General features: G+C 39.1%; 1 protein-coding gene across 5 annotated transcripts in view; it reads left to right on the top strand.

Moving 5' to 3' along the window:
• The window catches only part of daam2 (dishevelled associated activator of morphogenesis 2), a 99020-nt gene extending 79007 nt beyond the window's left edge, over positions 1–20013 (top strand). For 3 of the 5 annotated variants that reach the window (XM_044141905.1, XM_044141907.1, XM_044141906.1), the window contains exons 16-26: positions 152–181; positions 5376–5482; positions 6906–6990; positions 7654–7760; positions 8167–8255; positions 10396–10564; positions 13715–13822; positions 13942–14002; positions 14239–14370; positions 17701–17871; positions 17955–20013. In XM_044141905.1, the coding sequence (XP_043997840.1) occupies positions 152–181; positions 5376–5482; positions 6906–6990; positions 7654–7760; positions 8167–8255; positions 10396–10564; positions 13715–13822; positions 13942–14002; positions 14239–14370; positions 17701–17871; positions 17955–18167 (1272 nt within the window). In that variant the 3' untranslated portion in view covers positions 18168–20013. The remainder of the gene's footprint in view (positions 1–151; positions 182–5375; positions 5483–6905; positions 6991–7653; positions 7761–8166; positions 8256–10395; positions 10565–13714; positions 13823–13941; positions 14003–14238; positions 14371–17700; positions 17872–17954) is intronic. The other 2 variants (XM_044141909.1, XM_044141908.1) reach the window with 1 other exon arrangement.
• The last annotated feature ends 2187 nt before the right edge of the window (positions 20014–22200 follow it).

The raw sequence follows: 22200 nt of genomic DNA, 5'->3' as shown, positions 1-22200 counted from the left end.
CATTGTTACGCTCACAAAAGCTTTCTAGCTTCAGCTTGTAGTTTGCATATAGTATTAGTAGTTCTTTGCTTTTGCCTTTCCGGCCTTCAATGCTAATCTTTGCATGTGTTCTCAATTTTTTTGTCCCTGCTCTCTCCGGCTGCCTGGGCAGGACCTGCTAACTAACCAATCCTTCAAACAGGTGAGTCAAACATCTTTGAGCTTCTTGACCACAATGGTTATCCACTTTTACTGCTTTCATCACCTTGCCTTCTGCCTCGCAGCGACCAGTCACCTTTGCATATTGAATTAGTTATTTTCTGTGATGGTTTTTTTTTTCTCTCAGAGTTTCCACTTTAATTTAAAACCAGGTGTCTTATTGAAGTTGCTAATCATCTTTTGCTAATAAAATCTACACAAATTAAAAAGTCAAGGTTTTGCTAGTTTGGAAACCCAGCAAATTCAGTTTAAGCAATAAAGTCTGACTTCATAGAGTCAGGTTTCTGAAGTCAGAGTCTCTTTGGACTGACCTTTGGACCAAACTGGAGAATTTTGGCCATAATGCAAAATACCGTTTGGAGAAAATCAAATATAGCTAATCAGCACAAACACTTCATCCCAACTGCAAAGCACATTGTTGGAGAGGTGATCATTTTTACTTCCTTTGCAGCAACAGGATTTGGGCATCTTTCATTCATCCTCTTGACCACAAACATCAAAATAATCTAGAATCAGATGTGAAGTCATATGTCTGGAATGTGTACTGGATGACGTAATCAGTGAAGAAATGGTGTAGAAAGGAAACAGGTCTAAGTTATTCTACAAAAATGTGAAAATCTGCAAAATTCATGCAGAAGAATGGCAAAAAGTTACTAAAGGTTGTTTTATAAACTACACTTGGCTATTTGTTTAGCCTTTATGGTTAGATCCAATAAATGTAGAATCTGGTAAAGACTAAATCTGTTTCCTGATATGTAATAACCTTGCTGTTATGTAGGGTGCAGTTTATTCACATATTTTTTAATTGGCAACCTTGTGATTCATAGTTTACCCCTAAAAGAAAAAATGTTTTATGCTCCAATATGACTTAACAAACAATGCAATCATTTATTTTACAGAATATGTTCTATATTACAAGACATTTTGATATAACTTCCAGAATTCTGGAGTTACATTTCTTCACCTTGTACAGTCCTTTAGCTATTGTAAATATGGCCATTGCCTGAGGAATCAGGAGGGGGGGAGGAGAGCCGTCAGGCCAGAAGGTAGGAGTGTGAATAGTCCATGTGGGGGTGGGTGCGATCTATGATGGAGGCAGCTCTACAGTAGACTTTCCTGTTGGTAATGCTCTTCAGAGAGGGTTGGGTAGTTTTGAAGCATACATGAAGTGTTTTTGGAGAGATGTGACCTTTTGCAGCTGATTCATGATGTTGTGCTGCATTAGGTCATTTTGCATTGGGTCCAGGTCATTTTGCCAAATGTACATATAGTTTGCAAAACATACAATCTGTTTCAAGAAATATGCAAAGGTTTTTCTAAAAGAAATTAGTAATGTTTTTCTTTTAAATAAAGCTAAGTGGATTTAAAATGGGGCTGCACAGTGGCGCAATTGGTAGAGCTGTTGCCTTGCAGCAAGAAGGTCCTGGGTTTGATTCCTGGCCCAGGGTCTTTCTGCATGGAGTTTGCATGTTCTCCCTGTGCATGGTGGGTTCTCTCCGGGTTCTCCGGCTTCCTCCCACAGTCCAAAAACATGACTGTCAGGTTAATTGGTCTCTCTAAATTCTCCCTAGGTGTGAGTGTGTGTGTGTGCATGGTTGTTTGTCTTGTATGTCTCTGTGTTGCCCTGTGACAGACTGGCGACCTGTCCAGGATGAACCCCGCCTCTCGCCCGGAACGCAGCTGGAGAGAAACCAGCAACCCTCCTGACCCCATTAGGGACGAAGGGTGTAAGAAAATGGATGGATGGATGGATGGATGGGTTTAAAATGACAGTTTAGAAATAAACTAACCAAATTAATTTTGTTGATCCACCTCAAAAAAATCATGCAAAAAGTGTAAGCAAAAGAGATCTGGGAGACTTTGCACATGCAAATTTGCATGCAGCCTTTTGTGCCGTGGAGGATAAATGGGTGACTGCTTCACCTATTTAGTTCACAAGAAACAAAATGCAGAAGAGGTTCACCACTCAGAAGGCATTGGAACTGATTCTGAGCAGATTGTGATTCAGATGGAGAAGACATAGACTTTCAACTGGATTCGGACTCTGAGCTGTCTTCAGGTTAGATTTCTCAACCTACCTATTTTATTTTCCTGACTATTTTTTATTTAGAACCAATCAAAAGGTTAATTTGAAATTGTTTATCTTGCAGATGAGGAGACTCTCCCTCTACCAAAAAAAGAGAGCTTGTTTGAGGAGTGAGCTGTCAGAGACCATGAAAAATGGCACAGTGTGAACAAGTGGGGACACATCTCCATTTCACTCCAATAGAACCGTACGCCACAGATGGAGAGCCAAGCGCTAAGGCCAGAGAAAGTATCTGGAGTCGCCTTCAGAGCTTCCTCTGTTTTATCACTCTTGACATGCTTCGTAGCATTCAAGAATGGACTACTCAACATGCACGTGACACGGAGCAGCTGGATTGGTTCATGGATCTCCCGGAACTAATGGCATTTATTTCAGTCATTATCTTGCGGGGGGTGACCAAGGTTCCATCACTATGTGACAGCTGGTCAGCAAACCTGGCAAACCCAAGGATCATTGCAACTATGGCCCAAAAACGCTTCCAAGACATTATGCACGACACCTACGCTTTCATGACATGTTTACACGCAGTGAGCGGAAGGAGACCGATAAGTTTGCTGCAATCTCCGATGTTTGGGGATCGTTTGTCACTAACTGCATCGCATCCTACAACCCTGGTCGACACATCACTATTGATGAACAGCTTTTTCCATCAAAGACTCGCTGATGTTTTCTGCAATACATTGCAACAAAACCGGACAAGTTTGGCATCAAGTTTTGGGTGGCTTGCGACTTGAAATCAAAGTACATCTGTAATGTCTTCCCATATCTTGGAAAGGACCCCAGTCGTCCCAGCAGGGAGAGACTGTCCGAGACTGTAGTGATGAGGCTGATGGAACCGTTCATGGACAAGGGCAGAACTGTAACCACGGACAATTTCTTTACATCACTGTCACTTGCACAACGACTGCTTAGCTGGAAAACCACTATCCTCGGCAAAGTCAACAAGAGATGTCGGGAAATTCCTCAATCCGCTAGACAGATGGATCGCACTGAATTCACCACTCAGGTGTTTTCAACCACTGGTGCCACGCTGGCAGTGTATGTGCCCAAATGGAAGAAGGCTGTTTACGTTCTCAGCAGCATGCACAGCGTGGTTGAGACTGAGGATACCACCAAAAGGAAGCCAAACACGGTCACACAATACAACAAAACAAAGTGCGGTGTGGATGTGATGGACCAAATGGTGCGGGAGTACAGCGTGCGTGCAGGAACACGGAGATGCCCAGTTGCAGTGTTCTATAACATGATTGACATGGCAGCACTGAATGCACATGTGCTTTATTAGGCATGCATTGGGGTGCAGAAGAGACGGGTGGACTTCCTGGTTGAGCTTGCAAAAGAGTTGGGTAACTCTCATGTGAGTGGGAAGAAGGCACACAAGGAGAAACTGCTTCGGCAACAAGCTTCCACACCCAGCTTAGGCAAAAGAGCGAAGTGTCAGGTCAACCATCGATGCAGGAACAATTGTACAACTGTGAGATGCGTTGAATGCTACAAATACACATGTGGCAAATGCACCAGGGTCATACCCTGGCAGTGCCAGGTATGTTCCGACAGTGCAGACAGACTGCTGAGTGAGTGCTGAAATGCCAGTCACACAAGGACATGCCACTCACACACACAGCCCCCCACTGTGCCTAATGTAAATATGTGTGGAATTGTTTTATTTCTTGTATTTTTTGTATCGTTTTTAATGGCAAAAATAAAAAGCATTTAAACAAATAACAGTTGTTCTTTTGTATATTTCTCATGCTGGAATTTCAGTCCTCTTGACTTAGACACAAATACTTCTGGTCATTGCTCACAGCTGTACCTGGCTGTAAAATTTCTAATTCTCCATTTAAAATATTAAAATTAATTCATTGTGCTTTTTTGCTAAAATAAAACTAAGCTAAATATAATAAATATAATCTTTATATTATAAAATACAATATACTGAATAGAACTAACTAGACAGTTAGTTGGGAGTTAAGCTTTCCCTCTTCCTTTGGTGCGCCAGTAATGGCCTTATTTACAGAACAAAAGCGCCTGTTCACACCTCCTTTTAGGATGCTAATTAGAATCCTTCAGGTCATTTGACCCCTCTCTGGGTTCCAAAGGTAGAAATGTCAAATGACCCTTCTCTGGTAGTTCTAGTGTTAACAAACAATGCAATCATTTATTTTACAGAATATGTTCTATATTACAAGACATTTTGATATAACTTCCAGAATTCTGGAGTTACATTTCTTCACCTTGTACAGTCCTTTAGCTATTGCATTCAGACAAGTACACTATTAAGGGTTCTGCTCGAAAGTTCAACACCTCGTATTTCAACTGATGTCAATTTCTGACCAATTGAAAGGTTCAACATTTTAGTCAGTCGTATCAGCGTCAATGTGGCGAACGGTCTGGCAGAGTTGGCGCTCGTCTGTGAGCCACGAGAGAGACCTTTGAATGGTTTCAGTGTATGGGAGTTGTCCCCCTAACCTGTTGCCAACCCCGTTCAGCTGCCAAACACCCCAGATCAGCACGGACGCAGAAAAACGACACTTTCTTCAAAATCCACATCTGTTTCATATATGTCATGCCCAGCAACCTCAAAAACAGAGATTTTTCTGGCGAGCAGGAAACCAGCCTGGACCATAAATAGAATGTGTTTAACATGCAGGCCCCAAACAGCTCTCTCAGAATGTATTCTTTGCTTCAGGGATTTTTATACTACATTTATGTGAGGTCAACCAACATATCTAACAGACTTTGATCGGATCAACATTTCTGCTCTTCCTCTGAGAAGTTTCTGATGAGGTGTTGTATTGTGAAGGCCTGCTTCTGATCCTTGTTCTTTGTGTAAGCTCTCCCTGTATCTAAAGGTAACTTGATCTGAAGTAAGTGCAATCCTTTTAGTTTCCCTCTGCTGTTTCGAGTCATGTCTCTTCATTAACACCTTGTTAAATCCCAGAAAAGCTTTCCTCAATTGAATAAAGATATCACAAAGAAGTGAGGAGGAGATGTTAACGTGTGTGCTTCGGATTTTATGTGAATACTCATTAATCTGAGCTACAAATTAAATCCCATTTCTCTTTTTTTTTTTTTTTTTTTTTTTTTACAGAAAGAGACTGGCTCTATGGATGACATCTACGTCAGCACACGGAAGGTCAAAGAGCTGTCGGTCATCGATGGCAGACGTGCTCAGAACTGTGTCATCTTGCTTTCAAAGTAAGCGATCCAAATTGAGGAGCTGCTCTTACACTTCTAAAATTATGACTATGTTAAAGTGACTTAATGTTTTGTTAGGTCTTTTGTTTTTAGATCAATTAAGTCTAAAAAAAGACCTAATTGATCTTTTTTTAATCAACTCCCACATTTTCAAACCCTAAATGCATTGCTGAAAACATTTTATTCAGAGTCAGAGTATTAAATCCAGTTTATTGTTCAGCTGAACGTTAGAAGATCAGAGATAAACAATGAGTCTTCAGTATCGGTAAATATTTGTGGTGAGCAAAAACTACTAAAAAAAAATTGTATTAAAGAAGGAATGAAAAGAGATGTACAGAATCCTTCATTAAATGGTTCAAGAAATCTCCAGTAGTATCAAGGCATCAGGACAAAAAAAAAAAAAAAAAATAAAAAAAAAAACGAGCTGCAACACAAACTGCTACAGGAGATCTCCTTGCTCACTTTTATAACCATCTATAATCACTCCTGGAAGAAACTCAGATAGTAAACGTTACGAGTTCTAATTCTTCTTTATATAAGTCATATATTGACCTAAATTTAAGTTTACTAAATTGAAATGTTTTTTCCAGCACTTATTTTGGCGTGTGTTGCAGCTTTAAATGCAGTTGTCCACCTATAAAACCAAATAGGTTTGGTTTGTGTTGCTTCCAGTAATTTAAAACCAAAATAACCCTTACTCAGCATAATCTGAGCTCGAGTTTTTTGTCCCACATTAAGGAAGACCCTGCAGCTTTCTGTAGGCTTTCTGTTGTGCTTCTTCATAATAGGCAAATATAAGCAGCTGTTTAATCCACAAAATGCGTTGGCTGCTTTAGCCAAGAGAGAATTTATTCGGAAGCAGTGCATGATATGAAATTCAGTCTATAATTAAACATTCAAGTGCTATCAGTGTCGACGTTAACTCACATCAAAGATGCATTAATTGACCCTTCTCTCAAAGGGGTCACACTACATCTGAAGCTGAATCCTTTGCTGTCTTTTAAGATCCACTTGACAATATGTTCCCCATTTAAATCTCCAAACAGCAGCAGTCCTGGGGCCCCTTGGAGGGTTTAAATGCTGACCCCACTCTACAGATCAATAAACGGGCTTCCTGAGTCCATTGTGGGTCTGACAAAACAGCGACGCGCTCCCTGCACTCTCTTTCGTGTCAATAACAAATGACCCCGAAGCTGCAGACTGACCCAGATGGGGTTAGCAGATGGTCAATACAGGTTTGATGTGCGTACTGACAATGCTGTTATTGATCGAAGCTCGGCACACGTACGTCTGAAAACAGCTGGCAGTGCTCTCAGGGGATGAGAGGGAGTTGTCCAGACTGGTGCTCAGATTGTCAGTATCAGGACGCTCGTGTTTGCATTTAGTATTTGATGTCATTAAAGTGCGTTTTGCTTCCCTGCAGGTTGAAAATGACAAATGAAGAAATCAAAAGGGCGTTACTAGAGATGGATGAGAGAGAGGAGCTAGCCAAAGACATGTTGGAGCAGGTACGAATCCCTTCATAATGATCTAGCAGATGGTCAATACATCTACATTGACCAAGGCTAGATTTTATAGGTTATTCAGGAATTAGTAGGAAAATGGTTTGCAGATGTTCAAAATTAACAGAAAGCTTTCAGGGACCAGAATTCTCCCCAATTCAATTTTTGATTTAATTAGATTTTGATCACTTAAAGATTCCCCAGTGCTTTTAAATGTGCGTTTTATAAAGTACTTATGCATGTACACACTCAAATTGATATGCACATGTTAAGTATTGTTTTATTAGATGACGGAAACCTGGCTCTTAATATTGTCAATTTTAAAGCACAGATTTATCAGCAAAATAAATGCAAACAAAGCACGTATTAGATATAATACAATTAATTAAGTATTAATTAATGGTATTTATATGAATTATCATGAATTAAATGGCAGTAAAGTACAATTTAATTAACATGTAATTAAAAAGACTTGGAATGTGTCATAGACCCAATTTGAACCCTACTGGGTGCAAAAGGAAATATTGAAACTGATTGTGGTTTTAGAGTGTCACATGCATGTGTTTACTATTTCTTTAAGGAGAATTACTGTTGATCAACTTCAGCTGGTTTCAGCTCAAACTACAGCTACTGCGGTTCTAATAAACATTGCTTCTGCATCTTTTCCAGCTGCTTAAATTTGTCCCTGAGAAAAGTGACATAGATCTTTTAGAAGAGCACAAACATGAGTTGGAGAGGATGGCCCGAGCTGACCGCTTCCTCTTTGAGATGAGCAGGTAAATGTGAGGCTCTTTGTGTGAGAGGGTGGTTTTGATTTCTGTTTTAAGCCAGCTTTCATCACGAAAATGTATCAAGCTTTAGTTTGATTCATTATGTAGCAGAAGTCCTAAATGCTTTCTCCTTGACTTCATCTCCTGTGGTCAGGCATTTAATATCTCTTGTCTCTCTTTGAAATGCTCCCTCCTTGCTTTGGTGAACCTTTAGTCGAGTTTTACATCCCCATTTGTCTTCTCGTCTTTAGACAAGAGACCTCTGGATGCTTTAGAAAAGAGTGTAAAGTGAGAAAGGGGATTTTGTACAATTCACTGACTTCTAACTTTTGAAGTTTCACTCCCCCTAAGGGGGAATGTAACAGACTCCTGTTAATCTCTCCTCCTCTCGTTTCTTTGTTCTTCTTGTCAGAATTGACCACTACCAGCAGAGACTACAGGCTCTGTTCTTTAAGAAGAAGTTTGCAGAGCGTTTAGCTGAAACCAAGCCTAAGGTTGAAGGTAAGGACAAAGATGATAGTTCAGTGGTTCGTGACTTAATGCCTCTGCGGTCACCTTATAAAAGGAATCATATTCAGGTTTTATAGTTTTATCATTTAAACAAGGAATCAATCATTATTGGACAAAAAAGTTCTATAAACTCATAACCATGAACACTGCAATTCATCTTGACTCGGATATCATTTTGCGGCTCAACAATGTCTTTGTTTGAAAAACATCTTTAAATATTCAGAACAGATGAGTCGTTAGCAGATCTCAAGGCAGACGGTGCAAAGTATTTCTCTTTGGATATGTTGAGAAAATTTGATCTAATCTAATTAAGATTCTATTAAATATACAGCTGCTGAGTCGACATCTTCACCAGTGGGTTCAGATTGAAGTCAGATCTTTCCCACCGTTTCTCAAGGCGGTGCAGTTGTTGGAGAACTCCTGCAGCATCTGGACCTGCAAACTCCAGCTGCCTATAAACTGCTTGAGGTTATTCTTTGTCGATGTGCAAGTCGGAGGATGTCAGGATTGACTTGGATACGAATCTAACCAGCAAAGTGATTATCGGTGATTTATGTTTGCAGATTTAGTTCATCTCAAGCCTTTGCAGAAAAAAGGGATGAAGAACACAGTGGAAAGATGTTAAAATAGCTGACGTCTGGTACCATTTAACAAGTCATTTGGTCCACATACAGTTGGAGAACTGTATCATCTGTGTACTACTCTACTTCTCTAGTCTTTGTGCAGACTTGATAACCTGTTAATATCCATATTATCAGTATTTTTTTAAGCACTATATACAGTATGAAATAAAATATTTGTTTTATTCAGATCATAGACCATTCCAAGGCATTAATTTGCTAATCAAATAGGATTTCAGACAGGCTGCATAAATGAAATGAAATGATGCACCTAGGATTTTATTTATGACGCAGCTCTCCAACAGCAACCTGTGAGCAGACGAATGTGAATATGTAAAAATATATTTTGAAGCTGGACATAAATTATTAAGGAACATGCTTTTAAATGAGATTGCATGGTTATATGCATGTGTGTGTGCCTGCTGGTCAGCTATGTTTTGGTTTTATGCAGTTTTTCACTCTTCCACACAGCATCCGTGTTACCATGGAAGCTGTTTTGGAAAGCTGGCTCACGTTGAGAGAGGACAGCATCTGCTGTGAACCTGAATCTCACTTCAAAGATGTCAGGGAAAAGCTTTCCAGTGTGTGTGCATGCATGGATATCCATGACCGAGTTGTCGCTGTAGCTTTTAGAGCCAGGGTTGCTTTGGTGAGAACATCACTCTGTTATTGTCGGCGTTTTTATTTGCACTGACAGTTCAATTCTGTTTGTGCTGCATAATTTCTTCTGAGAAACTCAATTCCTTCTGGTCTGAGGTCAGGGTAATATATTCTGACACACATTTCACTCTCAGCTGGCCCGGGAAATGAAGAGAACCCTTCACAATTGCTGTTGTTGGATCCAAAAGTCCCTTGACCACACTGTTCATGGATGTTAACAGTAAAAAAAAAAAAAAAAAAAAAAAAAAATTTAAATCTCATTTTGTTTTATTATTCATGTAATTTTGACACATACTGCAGATTAGGCTGTAAGTCTGCAGACCACCCAGCCTGTTCAATGGGAGCCCTTTTTAGAAGACGGCTCCATCAGCCAGAGCCAGGAGAACAGTTCCCATGCTTCATCACAACACAAAGAAGCGTAACAATAACAATATGATGTTTGTTAATGATCTTCACAGTTATGATGGTTTCCTTTGTGGAGACGGGGAACCACCTGCACTTTGCCAGACTGTCTTTTCTCAGGGGAAATGAAACAGACAGAGTTGGCTCGTGTTCAGTGTATTCCTTTCCCCTCTTGCTGTTTCACTGATGGAAGGACAGGATACTTTTCCCACCAAGCTGCCCAGTTGTTATGGAGAATGCAGATCACTCATCGTGAATGATGTTAAAAATAAAGGAAATTCTGGGGGAACACAGAGTCAAATTTGGAGCTCCTGCGTCTCTGTGGTGTTTGAGTGGAGTAACAGAGTGGAAGGAATAATTTAAGCCCAGTTTGTTATGCAATATGCAAAGTTGAACAAGTTTAACTCATGATCTCAGCAGCTGTTTTTCCTCTCTCCGTTTTTCTGCAGCCATCCTGAACGCCTCCGTGGAGGTGGTCCGGAGCAAGCGTCTGACTCAGGTCCTGGAGGTGGTGCTGGCCTTTGGAAACTTCATGAACAAGGGCCAGCGAGGGAACGCCTTCGGATTCAAGGTTTCCAGCCTGAACAAGATCGTCGACACCAAGTCGAGCATAGACAGGTGGGCAACAGAGGGGGACTTGAACCTTGTTGCAGCAGTCATGACCTGAGTCTAAGACTTTGTTTTACAAAGCAAAAATATTTTAAGACTTGACTGGGATTCAAACTCTTAAAACTAAAGCAGGTCTCATGAACTAAAGCAGTGAAAGACTGCAGCAGACCACAGCTGCTGCAGTCGGCTGTGGTGTTTAAACAAGGGTTTCAGGTACAAAATAAATGCAACTTTCCTTCTACATCTCAACTGCTGCTAATCTAGAATCCTCACGAACAGATATTTCTGGCTTTCAGAATATTGAAATTCTTATTTAAATCATTCAAACATTAGGTAATCGGTACATTACGCCTAGGCTCCTTATTCTGTAATTTTGTAACATATATTGCAAGGTTTACCATTTATATGTAAACACTTTATTGCATCTGACTTCTATTTTCTGTTTCATTCATTTGAAAATTTGACATAAGCTGGTGTTCCACTATTTCTACTATTTTTCTTTGAACATATATGACATTTGTACTTCAAAGGTAAATAATTTATTGAATTTGCTTTTTTCTTTGCACTACTTGTACACACATTAATTTAAAGTGCTTCATAGGAAAACAAAGGAAAATAGATAAAACCAATTGAAACGCATCAAAACATTACACAAAAACATGATAGAAATTAATATGTATATCATGAGTAATATGTATATAATATGAGTATGAAATCTAAACTGAAAAATTGAAACAAAAAAACTAAGATTTGATGGAATTGAACTTATAAAGCAATATTTAACTTATAAAATAATATTTCAGCTGCAATAAACTGTAATATTTTAAGTCCTGATTTAAAGGAACCAATAGTATCTCAGGTTTTCAGGAAGTTTGTGTCAGAACTAATTTCTGTAGAGATGACATTGTGCCTCATCTTTCATATTCTGGTCCTGGGAAAACAGAGTGAAGACCTCTCTGATGACCTGAGAGGTCTGCATGGTTTGAGCAGCAACTCTGGAATCCATCTAGGTTCAAGACCATTGAGTGTCTTATAAATATCTTAAGTTTCTTTTTACAAACAAGTAGTCAGAGCAATGATTTAAGGACTGGTGTTTGGCAGAACAGTGTCTTTTGGATCACATGCAACTGCCTGATTGATTTTTTTTTTTTTTTTTTTTATCATTATTTTAACAGAAACCTCTATAGACACCATTAAGATATTCTAACCAAGTCAAAAAAAAAACTTGTTTTGATTAGAAACCCTTTATTCTGGCAATTCTTTAAGGTAGCAGTAAGCTGATATAGCAATATAACCAATAATCTACCACAATTCAATGTTATGGGGAAAGTAGATGGCCAGTATCCAACATGAAAATGTTAATTTCAGTCATAAGAGACTTGAAATTGGAAAACAATGAAATCTTGAGCCTGTCATAAAAGCAAATCTCATCTCATTAGCATTTAAATATTAAGCCAATTATGAGAAAATAAAAGAATGAACAGTGGAGGCCCTGCGGTAAAGCTCGCCACTCATGTACGGAGGACATGAACCAGCTGCGTTTTGGGTTTGAGTCCCGGCCCATTGGCCTTTGCTGGATGTCTTCCCTCTCTCTCGCAACCCACTTTCCTGTCATTTTGCTAGCAAATAAAGGCAACTAGAGCTGGAAAACTCCTTAAAAGAATGAACAAAGTGTGCCTCTGCTCAGTGTTTCTTCACCATCCGCTGGTTTCCACAAAAGTTAACTCAGTGCTTTGAAAGAAATTGACAGAAAAATATGAAACTACTTCAGCGTGCTGCAGAGAAGATAGACTCGCTCGAACAAACAGCTTGTGGGAGCTCTTCTCTCTTTACAGTAATGAAATGTTGTTCGAGCCATCGGTGTTGCCACGGAAACAGGCTCTACTGGCGTGATTTCCACTGAGTCAGATGAGTCTTAATATAAACAGGGAGATGAATTGAAGCACAGCACTCTTACTCCACTGGCTCCATGACCTAATTTTCTTCTGTGCACGCTGGTGTTTGGATCCAGCATATGAAACTTTACACTATCCAACTCTCCGAACATGGTACATTTGAAGGAATAAGTGGGAGCATTGATATTTTCAGAAGAATGTCATATTTGTAATTATTGCATGGCTTCCTCAGGGCCTTGCTGCTATTTAGAGGTGTGTTACCATGGTAACTAATCAACAATCTCTACACAGACAAATGTGCCAAGAAACAAGTACTCTTAAAAAATTCATAGCAAATGTTGAATCTTATTGAAGAGATTTTCAGAATGTGTGTCATAACTGCGTTGCATTTCTTAAAATGTTGGCACATTTTAAGAAATGCAATACTTGTTCAGATTAACTCTAAAAAGTCATTTAACATTGACCCTATGCTTGCTATTGTGCAGGATATATTTAAAGTATAAACATTGGTTATTATTCCCCAGAAAAAAAGTCTTATAAAAGCATAATAATTTTGTTGATTGAACATGATTATTGGATTGGGCAGCATGTTAGCATGTGAACAGTTCAGCTGGACTCAGAAAAATAAAAGTTGTAAAAATGCACAATAATATGAGCTTATGTTCTGGTACAATTGTTGTAAAACAAAGTGATTGTTTGTGAGGCCAAAAGTTGAGATTTCTGCATAGTTTACTCCACACCATGAAATTAAATAATGATCAGTAGTTTAAAAACTAAATTCTATTTAGAGAATTTCCTAAGTCTGAAAGCCAATCCAGATCCGGACCAAATGCTAAGTTAATCCATGCCCAGTCCTTAGGTGTTTTTACACTTTTCACATTCAGCTGATACTGAACATTTTTTATAGCAAAATTACTTGACGTTAACTGTAATTAGTGCTGTAATTACCTAATTACAGGGCTAATTCTGAAAGAATCTGAAGAAATGTTTCTGATTTGGTACATTTTTGTCACATAATAAATACAGAATATGGGAAGAATAAAATGAAATTTGCAGGGGAAAAACTATTAGGGTTAAAGTTTAGACAGCTTACTAAAGGCAGACAGTGTTATTGTTCACATCTGGTTGTATCTTTTTCCACTCTGTGAATCTTTGATAATTGGTATTTTTACTGACATTCAGAGGAAAACTTTTCTTCTTTTTTTTTCTATGTGGAGCCGACGTTTATTTTTAATCAAATTAAAAAATGCTTTTAATTTAACAGGAACATCACCATGTTGCACTACTTGATCATGATCTTTGAGAAGAACTACCCAGATACGTTGTACATCCAGGAAGACCTCAGGAGTGTGCCTGAAGCCGCCAAAGTCAAGTAAGAATATTTCTGCCCCTAAACTTCAGCATCGACTTCATGTAGTTTATAATACAAGGTGCAATCTACTAAAGTATGACTTATAACTGCAAACCGTTGTTGATCTTCTTTCTCCTCAGTTTGTCCGAGTTGGAAAAAGAAGTGCACAACATCAAAAGTGGGCTGAAGGCTCTCGAGGCGGTGAGTTGGGCTGAATTAGTTTCCTTCTCCCTCCCGCTGGTTCTTCTGCCGCCTGTAATTATGCTTTTGAGCAGAAACAGTGATGTACGGCATGCTGAGGTGTTTAAACGCTTTTAACGGTCGGCGCTCTGCAGCACGGCCGTGCCACACACAGAAGAGTGAAGCGATTCTAATTCATTTAGGCGTTTGGTAAACTCTCAGTGACCAGCTTTTGTGTCCCTGTCGCTTCTCACCAGGAGCTGCACTACCAGCAGAGCAGGATGAGGGAACGCGGGGATAAGTTTGTGGCCGTGATCGGTGACTTCATCACTGTGGCTGGGTTTAGCTTCTCTGAACTGGAGGACCAGCTGAGTGAAGCCAAGGAAAAGGTAACTCAATAACTTTCTGGAGCAAACTGATGTCATCGGTTTTCCAATCTGTTCTTACTGTGGATCCCTTAGCTTCAGAATTACAACGTTATGTCGACATGAAAGACTGGGTGAATTTAAGAGACCATCAGAGCGAAAGCTCATATGTCCACTTGGGTGGCTGTAGTGGATCCGAAGCCAGTCATCCTCGCTGACAAGCCTGTATGTCAAGCAGACAGAGGAATAAAATAAAAATGGCAGAATCCGAGAAGCGTGAAGCCTCTGGACATCCCTCTGAGTCCTGGCGGGCGATTTCAGCCGGGCTGGGAAACCCAGAATTGAAAGATTACTCGGGAATCCCCCCTCCCACGTCTTCTCTTTGTCTCTTTAAGTTAGTGTTTTAAATCCCCTCTCTTTCCATTTACAAGTGGAACAACTGGCCTTTTGAACTCTGCTGGCTCAACTACTGATGTATGGTAGGAAGTGTGTCAGCTGAAGACGTCAGTGGGATGGAGAGAATGTTGGAGTAAGTCGGTGTTGAAAAGATTTATGAGAATATGTTTAATTTGCTGGCTGCCGGTGTTCCAGTTCGCATTTAGCACTCTGAATTCTCCTAAATCTCAGAGTGGTACTTCAGCACAGATTTTACATTGTACTGAACAATCTATCCTCTCTAATTAACGACAGTGTTGAAGAGCTGAACAGCTGTATGTCTCAGAAGAATCAACGGGTTTCAAGACAGACGGAAGAAAAAGACATGGAGCCAGGTTCATGAGTTTCATGCAGTGCCTCCCTTTTGGTTAATTATTTGCTCAAGGAGGGGTGAATATTGGAGGGAACATAGTTTGGACGTCATGGGAGACGAACTGGGAAGAATAGGGCACCAGTCAGTGCAGTAAAACAAAAGAACCTGTGTTCTCCGGCCCAGACTCCAAACACACAGCTGTGTATGTCTGTGTGGTTGGTAAGTGGGTGTTTGTCAAGGTCCTCTGATGGCCTATTGGGCTTTCAATGTAATACAAATATGGAAGTTGGGATGTGTGTTTCTTCTTTAAGAAGGTGAAGGATGACCAAACAGATCAGCCCACAAAGACTAATAACACTCCATGGTAACAGATGTGTGTGGCTGCTACAGAAACAGGGCTTTGCTTTGCACAATACAAAGGGTTACTGTTGCAAAGGTCATGGAATAACTTGGAGGGTTTTTTGGGGGGAGGAGGGGGGTTTAGCAAAGCATTTCATTAAACTATAAAACCTTCTATGTCTCTACTTCTGACCAAGAAGGATACTCAAAATTAGATTAAAAACAAAAAGTATGAGCTCTAGTGGGCTGTAAATATCCACTTTTTGGCACCAATGCAAATTTAATCCAGTATTTTGTACTGCAATGTCTGAACTTTCAAAACTGGCACTTCTAGATCTTTGGTAAGCTTTAAGTAATCTTGTAAGAGCATGCTAACAATAATTTCTTCAAATAATGTATAGATCAGTGAGCAATCAAAGCATATCCTCCATCTGCTTATCCAGGTTCGTTTTATTTACTAAAAAACATGAATGGAGGCAAAAAAAAATGAATCATAGTTATATTTCAATGAATACCAGTTAAAATGGGTGTGATCCCATTTGGTTATAAAAACTACAACAAAAAATTATTTTCACAAAGTTCTTTTTTGAAAATTACATGTAAACACAGTATTAATTCAAATATATGCATGTCGAAGACAAATTTGACTTACTGCATTTCCTACAATGTTCATTCCATGCACATTAAACTTCTAAAGTTCAGAATGTTTAATTCTGAACTTTCACCAGAATTAAATACTTTTTGAAAGTTCAGGTTACATTTTATAAGTTCATACAGTTCAAGCGTTTTTCATGCTGCACTTAACCTTAACTGGAATTTTTATGCGCTTTTGTTATTTATTATACCAAGTGTTCTTTTTTGTATTTTCAAGCTTAAATTTTCTCAGATGTTTAGTGAGCACATTAGCTAGTCACTAAACGAGCTGAGCTAGTAACTAGTCACTAAACTAGCAAAACTAAGTGGAGAAAAGCTAAGTGCCTTCAGAGGAGGACCCCCCTTTGCTTTGCTTTGTTTTGCCTGACACAATGAAAGTCATATTCCTTCGTTCATTGAGTGTTTTTGTTTACCCGTTTAGCTCAGATCCCGAGGGGGACCGGAGGAAACACTTCTGACCAGATGCATAATTACAAGCAGAGGGGAGGGATGATGGTGGGGTTGTTGTCATGGACACTGGGCCCATAATGACAGGATGGTTTTGCTTCCTCAGAAAAGAGCAACTGTGTTTTTCGTCACAGCGCTGAGACCACATACAAAAAAACTAGACGGTTATAAACAAGAGGGATTTTAAGATGTTCTGTCACTCGACACCCACATAGAAGCGGAAAAGGCCTGCTGCATTTCTTTGCTTTCTACTTGATTGTTTTACTGCTTAGCTGTAGTCACTCAATCTCCTCCAACATTTTGGAAGAAGGAAGCCTTTATTCTGATTAGTACAGATTTATATTTAACGTCTGTATTTCTTTCATCTGTTAATACCTTTAAAAAAGTCACAAGTTGTAAAATGACCTAAGTCTCACCACAGAGTAGGTGAAAACTCATAAATGGCAATTAAATTAAATTAACCAACACTTACCAGTGCTTTGCTATTAAGCTCATTACTGGGGTCATTGTCTGCTGTGGGATCCACTCCTGTTCTGTTACCTTTAAAAGCTAATTACACACACAACCCTCCACCAACTGGTAAAACTGTTGGTATTCACATACTTTTGATTGTAAGATGGGGGAAAATAAAGCAAAAGAAAGAAGTAAAAGTAATTTTAAAACATAAAAAAAAAACTGTATGAAGTTATAGTTGCACACAACTTTATTTTTGAGGAAAATAGTTTACATGGACACTCACTAGCTTCTGTATTAGCCAACAAACTAGTAACTGATGAAAAAAATATTATTTTTCATTCTTCAACATATTAAGACTTAAAAACTCGACTGAAGAAAAGTGGACCGAAGTTATTTCTGTTTGAAGATGTATCTGTACTGCAGAACAGAGCCGACTGTGTCAGAATGTTTGGCTCCAGGCAGCGTTCTGGCGCCAAGCACTGAACAGCTTGAACAGGACAGTGTGGACATACGGCGGTCAAATCAAGCAGCCTTGCTACGATGTGTGTGTTCCTGCAGCTTTTAAGAAAATGAATTTCACATACCAGGGTTTATTTTGAAGGGCATACATATGCATGACCATTTGGTTGATTCGGGAAAATCTGGATAATTTCACAAGATTCAGTTTGTGCATTCATTTTTATCTTAAAACCTAACATCCCTCTTTGTAGTTCGCCAAATCTTTGAAGCATTTTGGAGAAGAAGAAGGGAGGATGCAGCCTGACGACTTCTTCGGCATCTTTGACACCTTCTTGCAGTCGTTCAGTGAAGCTCGGCAGGACCTGGAAAACATGCAGCGGCGCAAGGATGAGGAAGAGCGGAGGGCACGGATGGAGGCCATGGTGAGAAAACTCCTGAGAGGCTACGTCTGACTAAATGTACTCTCACCTTCTTCATAGTAACGGTTTCTTTAATCCTTATTCAGCTGAAGGAGCAGAGGGAGCGTGAGCGGCGGGCTAAGAAGGGCGGGGCCACAGAGGAGGTCGGCGGGGAGTTTGACGACCTCGTCTCTGCGCTACGCTCTGGCGAGGTCTTCGACAAGGACCTTAACAAATTCAAGCGAAACCGGAAGCGCTCCGTCAACCAGCTAGTGGAAGGTGGCGGCCGAGAGAGAGCCGTCACCAAGGTAAATTACTAAAGTTGGAAAGAGGAAGTAGAAAAGCAAAACTTTAGAGATCTAAAATTTGCCGTGGTGTAGATCCACTTCAACCCAGAGCTTTGAACAGTCACGGCTTCCTTTGGAGCAGATTTTAGCAACAGCTGGACTGGACGTGTAGAGACATCCATGGACAGCTACACTGCCTCAAAAGATGCAACACTCTCCTCGGATTGGTCTTCTAAAGCTGTTTCTGACCCGTTTATCTCCATAGTTGGGATGGAAGGATGGAGAAACCACTGTGACACATTGTCCCACGTCATCTAACTGTATCCATTGAACACTGTTCTTCAGGTTCTCCTTGTCGATCACTCCTGCTCTTCCTCAGAAACCTTCTCTGTTCTTCTGAGAGTTCTTTGGTGCTGAAATTTGGTTATCGGGATCAGAACTCTGGGATTAGTCAGTCACGTTGTATATAGACACCAAATGGAAAGTTTGGAAATTTGTGAAGCTTGGCAGGTTAAATAAAAACACAAAAAATAGATGAGGGGGGATCAAAGCCATTACGTCCACAGTTATGTGGCTTTTTCCCTGAGAGAAACAAGATTTTGCAGGTTAATAGACCTGCGATCGCAAACCTCTGACACTAAAACAACGGGTATGGAGTCAAAAAATCTCCTGTTGCTTCACAATAATGAATTCTTACCAGTGGCTTCTGATGGCACACATCAACCCCAAGAAGATACAAATTTTCTAGGGAAAAAAAAAAAAAGAACAACTCCTCGCATACAAAACTAGAACAATGATTGTGCCACAAGAATTAAATGTAAATGGTTTGAAAGTCTTTCTGGCATTAAGTAGTGCCAAAGCAGAGAAGAAAAAACAATGTAAATGTATTTACACTAAATATTCTGCAATTAGGCGTTGATATATATTTATATTTAGATGCAGACAAGCTAATTGCAAAAGATGTAGAAGTGTGGGGTTTTTTATGTTTCAGCATTTTGGGATTTTGTACACAATGCATTCTTTTATGGTGTTGCAGGTTCACATTGCTGTTGAAGTTCACTTACTAAATATTTTGTGCTTGACGAATGAGAGGTAACTGCTCATCCTTTTTCACTCCTTCTTGTCTTGTTTGCACTGTAGTTTGTTTGTTTGTTTTTGTTTTTGTTTTTGTTTTGTTTTGGGGTTTTTTGACAAACATTCAAGTTTAAACTCCAGCCAACATAAAACGGAAGAAGGAATGCCATAAACGAACTTAATGGAAAATTCCTCTTTAATCAGTTTACAATATTGTTGCTATTTGTAGCTACTTATTCTCAGATCTGTCTGTAGTATACTTCATCAGTTTCCTCATTGTATCCCCCATTTTTACACTGGGGTGTAACAAGGCACTTAAAACTAGACTAAATTGACTGGATACCAACCGGACACAAAGCCTCCATGCTTACTTATTTTGAGTTGCCAAAATAACAATGCCAGTTTTATTCGTTTTCATAAGATTTTCCAGTTTTTGTTGGGAAGTGGAGGGGGTTATTATTATTTGCACATGCTTTTCCAAAACTTCAGCAGCAGGGATGATGCAAGTTGCAACAATGGGTTGAATTGTTTGCAATATGTAGATCTATTTCGAAAGGATACCGTAACCAGATCTAAATCATCAGATCTAAACCAGTTCGAAAACCACGACATTTCCTAGTTTCATTCAGTCTAGGTTTGAATAACTAGCAAGGAGCAGTTTGTGAGGCGTCCAAGACTGCAATCAGTGTGTGGGAATAAGATGTTTGGGCTCCTTGACTTTGTTCAGACAGGCTAAAGACGTTGCAAAAGAGACGCTTATTCAGTTTGCTGGAAAACAGAAGCAGTTGTTTCCATAGCAACACTTGTTTGCAATTTTATTTATATTAGGTAAGAATTATCCCCACTTTATATATAAGGAAAACCGTATACATCCATGTGCTCAACTTCAAATAGGACTAAACAAAGGCCTCTCCATTTGACCCATATTTTTACATTTTATCTGCTAAATGTTAGTAAATGTTCACCGTTAAGTGCCTCAGATCCTGTTTTTTTCACACAAATCATTCCTCTGCTTTAGTGCTTGTGGCTTTGTGGAAATCTGTTTTATATGGTCATTAAATTATAATTGGTTTGCAGTAACTGGCGCCATCTTGTGGTCAAAGATGATACAATTGATTTTCAAGTCAATCTAAGCTCCAGGTACTACAGAAATCGCCTCAAAACAACTTTTTTTTTTTTTTTTTTTTTTGGCTGTGATTGATTGTATAATGTGCAGATAATCCGCCGTAGCTTTAATTTATCCTTTTTTTTTCCACTATGACGCCTCATATTTCATAGATTTAGGTTTTCGTCAGACTAAAAAGACCCAGACGTGAAGTTGAGATGGCGCAGAGAGCTGCAATCTCTAGAGATTAGCCCTTACACCAAATTATTTAGACACTTTAAATTAAAATGAGGAATCATCTCTTCGTAAACCAGCATTTTAATCTATTTTTGAGCTCTTCTTTTAACCTCTGCTCTCCTTCCTCTTGCAGCTAATCAGTCAATATACCAGACTTCAGCAGACCATTTTTAAATTCCTCATTTAGAGCTTTAACCAATTTAGTGCAGAGTATTCACTGAGGGATATTTCAAAAGTTGTCAGTATTAATACATGTTTGTGTTGTTTATTTGGCCATTGACTGGCTGTTTTGAAGTGTAACGATGGAAATCAGAGGAAAGAAATTAGTAGCTTGTTCAATGCACTTTTTCTAATGATGATGATGATGATGGGACATTTCCATTTGCAGCACCAGTTTAGAGGACTTGGCTCCTTCTGAAGACAATAGCTGTGCAGCAAATTAGTGTTGCTAAAAGTAAGGTGTGTAGAGAGAAGAATGGAAAGTGAGGACAAGGATGCTGGCTGGACCGCCGTCAAACAAGTTGACAGTCAGTGTGAGTGACAGGGATGGGATGTGGAAAATCTTTTTTTTTTTTTTAAAGAAAACTTCTTAGGGGTTTTGGGTGGGTTCCGTCTCCACCGTATTTGTTGTTACATGCACATGACGTTGATCTGCATGCCTACAAAAGGTTGCACAAAGTGTGATTTATTGATCATTTAAAAGAACATTGCTTGTAGAATGCAACCCACCTGTTACACCACAGTCTGTACTGCCTGAGAAAAGTCGCACCCATTCTTCGAGTTTGTATAATTGTGAGAAGTCAGTATTTTTTACAGTTGGAAATTAAAAAAAATAAATAAATAAATAAATGCTCCACTGAAAGATGTACAGTTGGAAAAAAGAAAAGCATTTTGTACACCTTTGTTGATGTTTGAGATAAGATAAAAAAAAAAAAAAAAAGAAAAAAAAGATGAAATCATTGAGGAATGTTCCATTGTTCCTGTACATTGTACCTCTATTTATTTGCCTTATTTAGTTTGGTATATTTTGTATGTACACACAGCATTACAGCAAAATGTTATATTAAAAATATGAATAATTGAACTGTGGTCCATGTTTGGATAATTCTGAGACTTGTACAAGAATGAACCCCTTTTGTTTTGGTTTCTATAACTTCATTTTTGTATTTTATTTTTTCACCCCATGTCTTTTGTAGGGTTAAAATAAACTGATGTCCCTAAAAACCGATTGTCTCTGCAACTGCATTTTGTCTTGAAACAAATTTTGAGGTAATGTGGTGAGCAAAGTTTGAAACACATATAATGGGAATCGTTTTGGTGTCGAGTTATTCAAAAATCATACTGTTCCCAGTTATGATTCCACTGGATTGTCCAAAGCTGTTTTCCTGTGTCATTTAGTATGTTATGATGATTCACAAATTTCCATAACTTTTTTTCTGCACTTCTGTGGATTTATTAACTAAACTTTCACAATCACAAACTCTTTAATCTTCAAGTAGGTCTACAGAGGTGTTTGGGCGAGTTGTCCTTTTGCAAATGAGACAGTGGAACACATGGTGGTACTTTTACATATTCTTTACTAAAATGCAATAACATAAAACAATTTAATCTGTGATATAGTTCTTTATAAATGCCACAGGAGGGGAATAT

Source organism: Gambusia affinis, linkage group LG16, assembly GCF_019740435.1.
Source record: "Gambusia affinis linkage group LG16, SWU_Gaff_1.0, whole genome shotgun sequence".
Taxonomy (NCBI): Eukaryota; Metazoa; Chordata; class Actinopteri; order Cyprinodontiformes; family Poeciliidae; genus Gambusia; species Gambusia affinis.
Note: the sequence above shows the minus strand (reverse complement) of the source record. Positions and strands in the feature narration are given on the sequence as shown.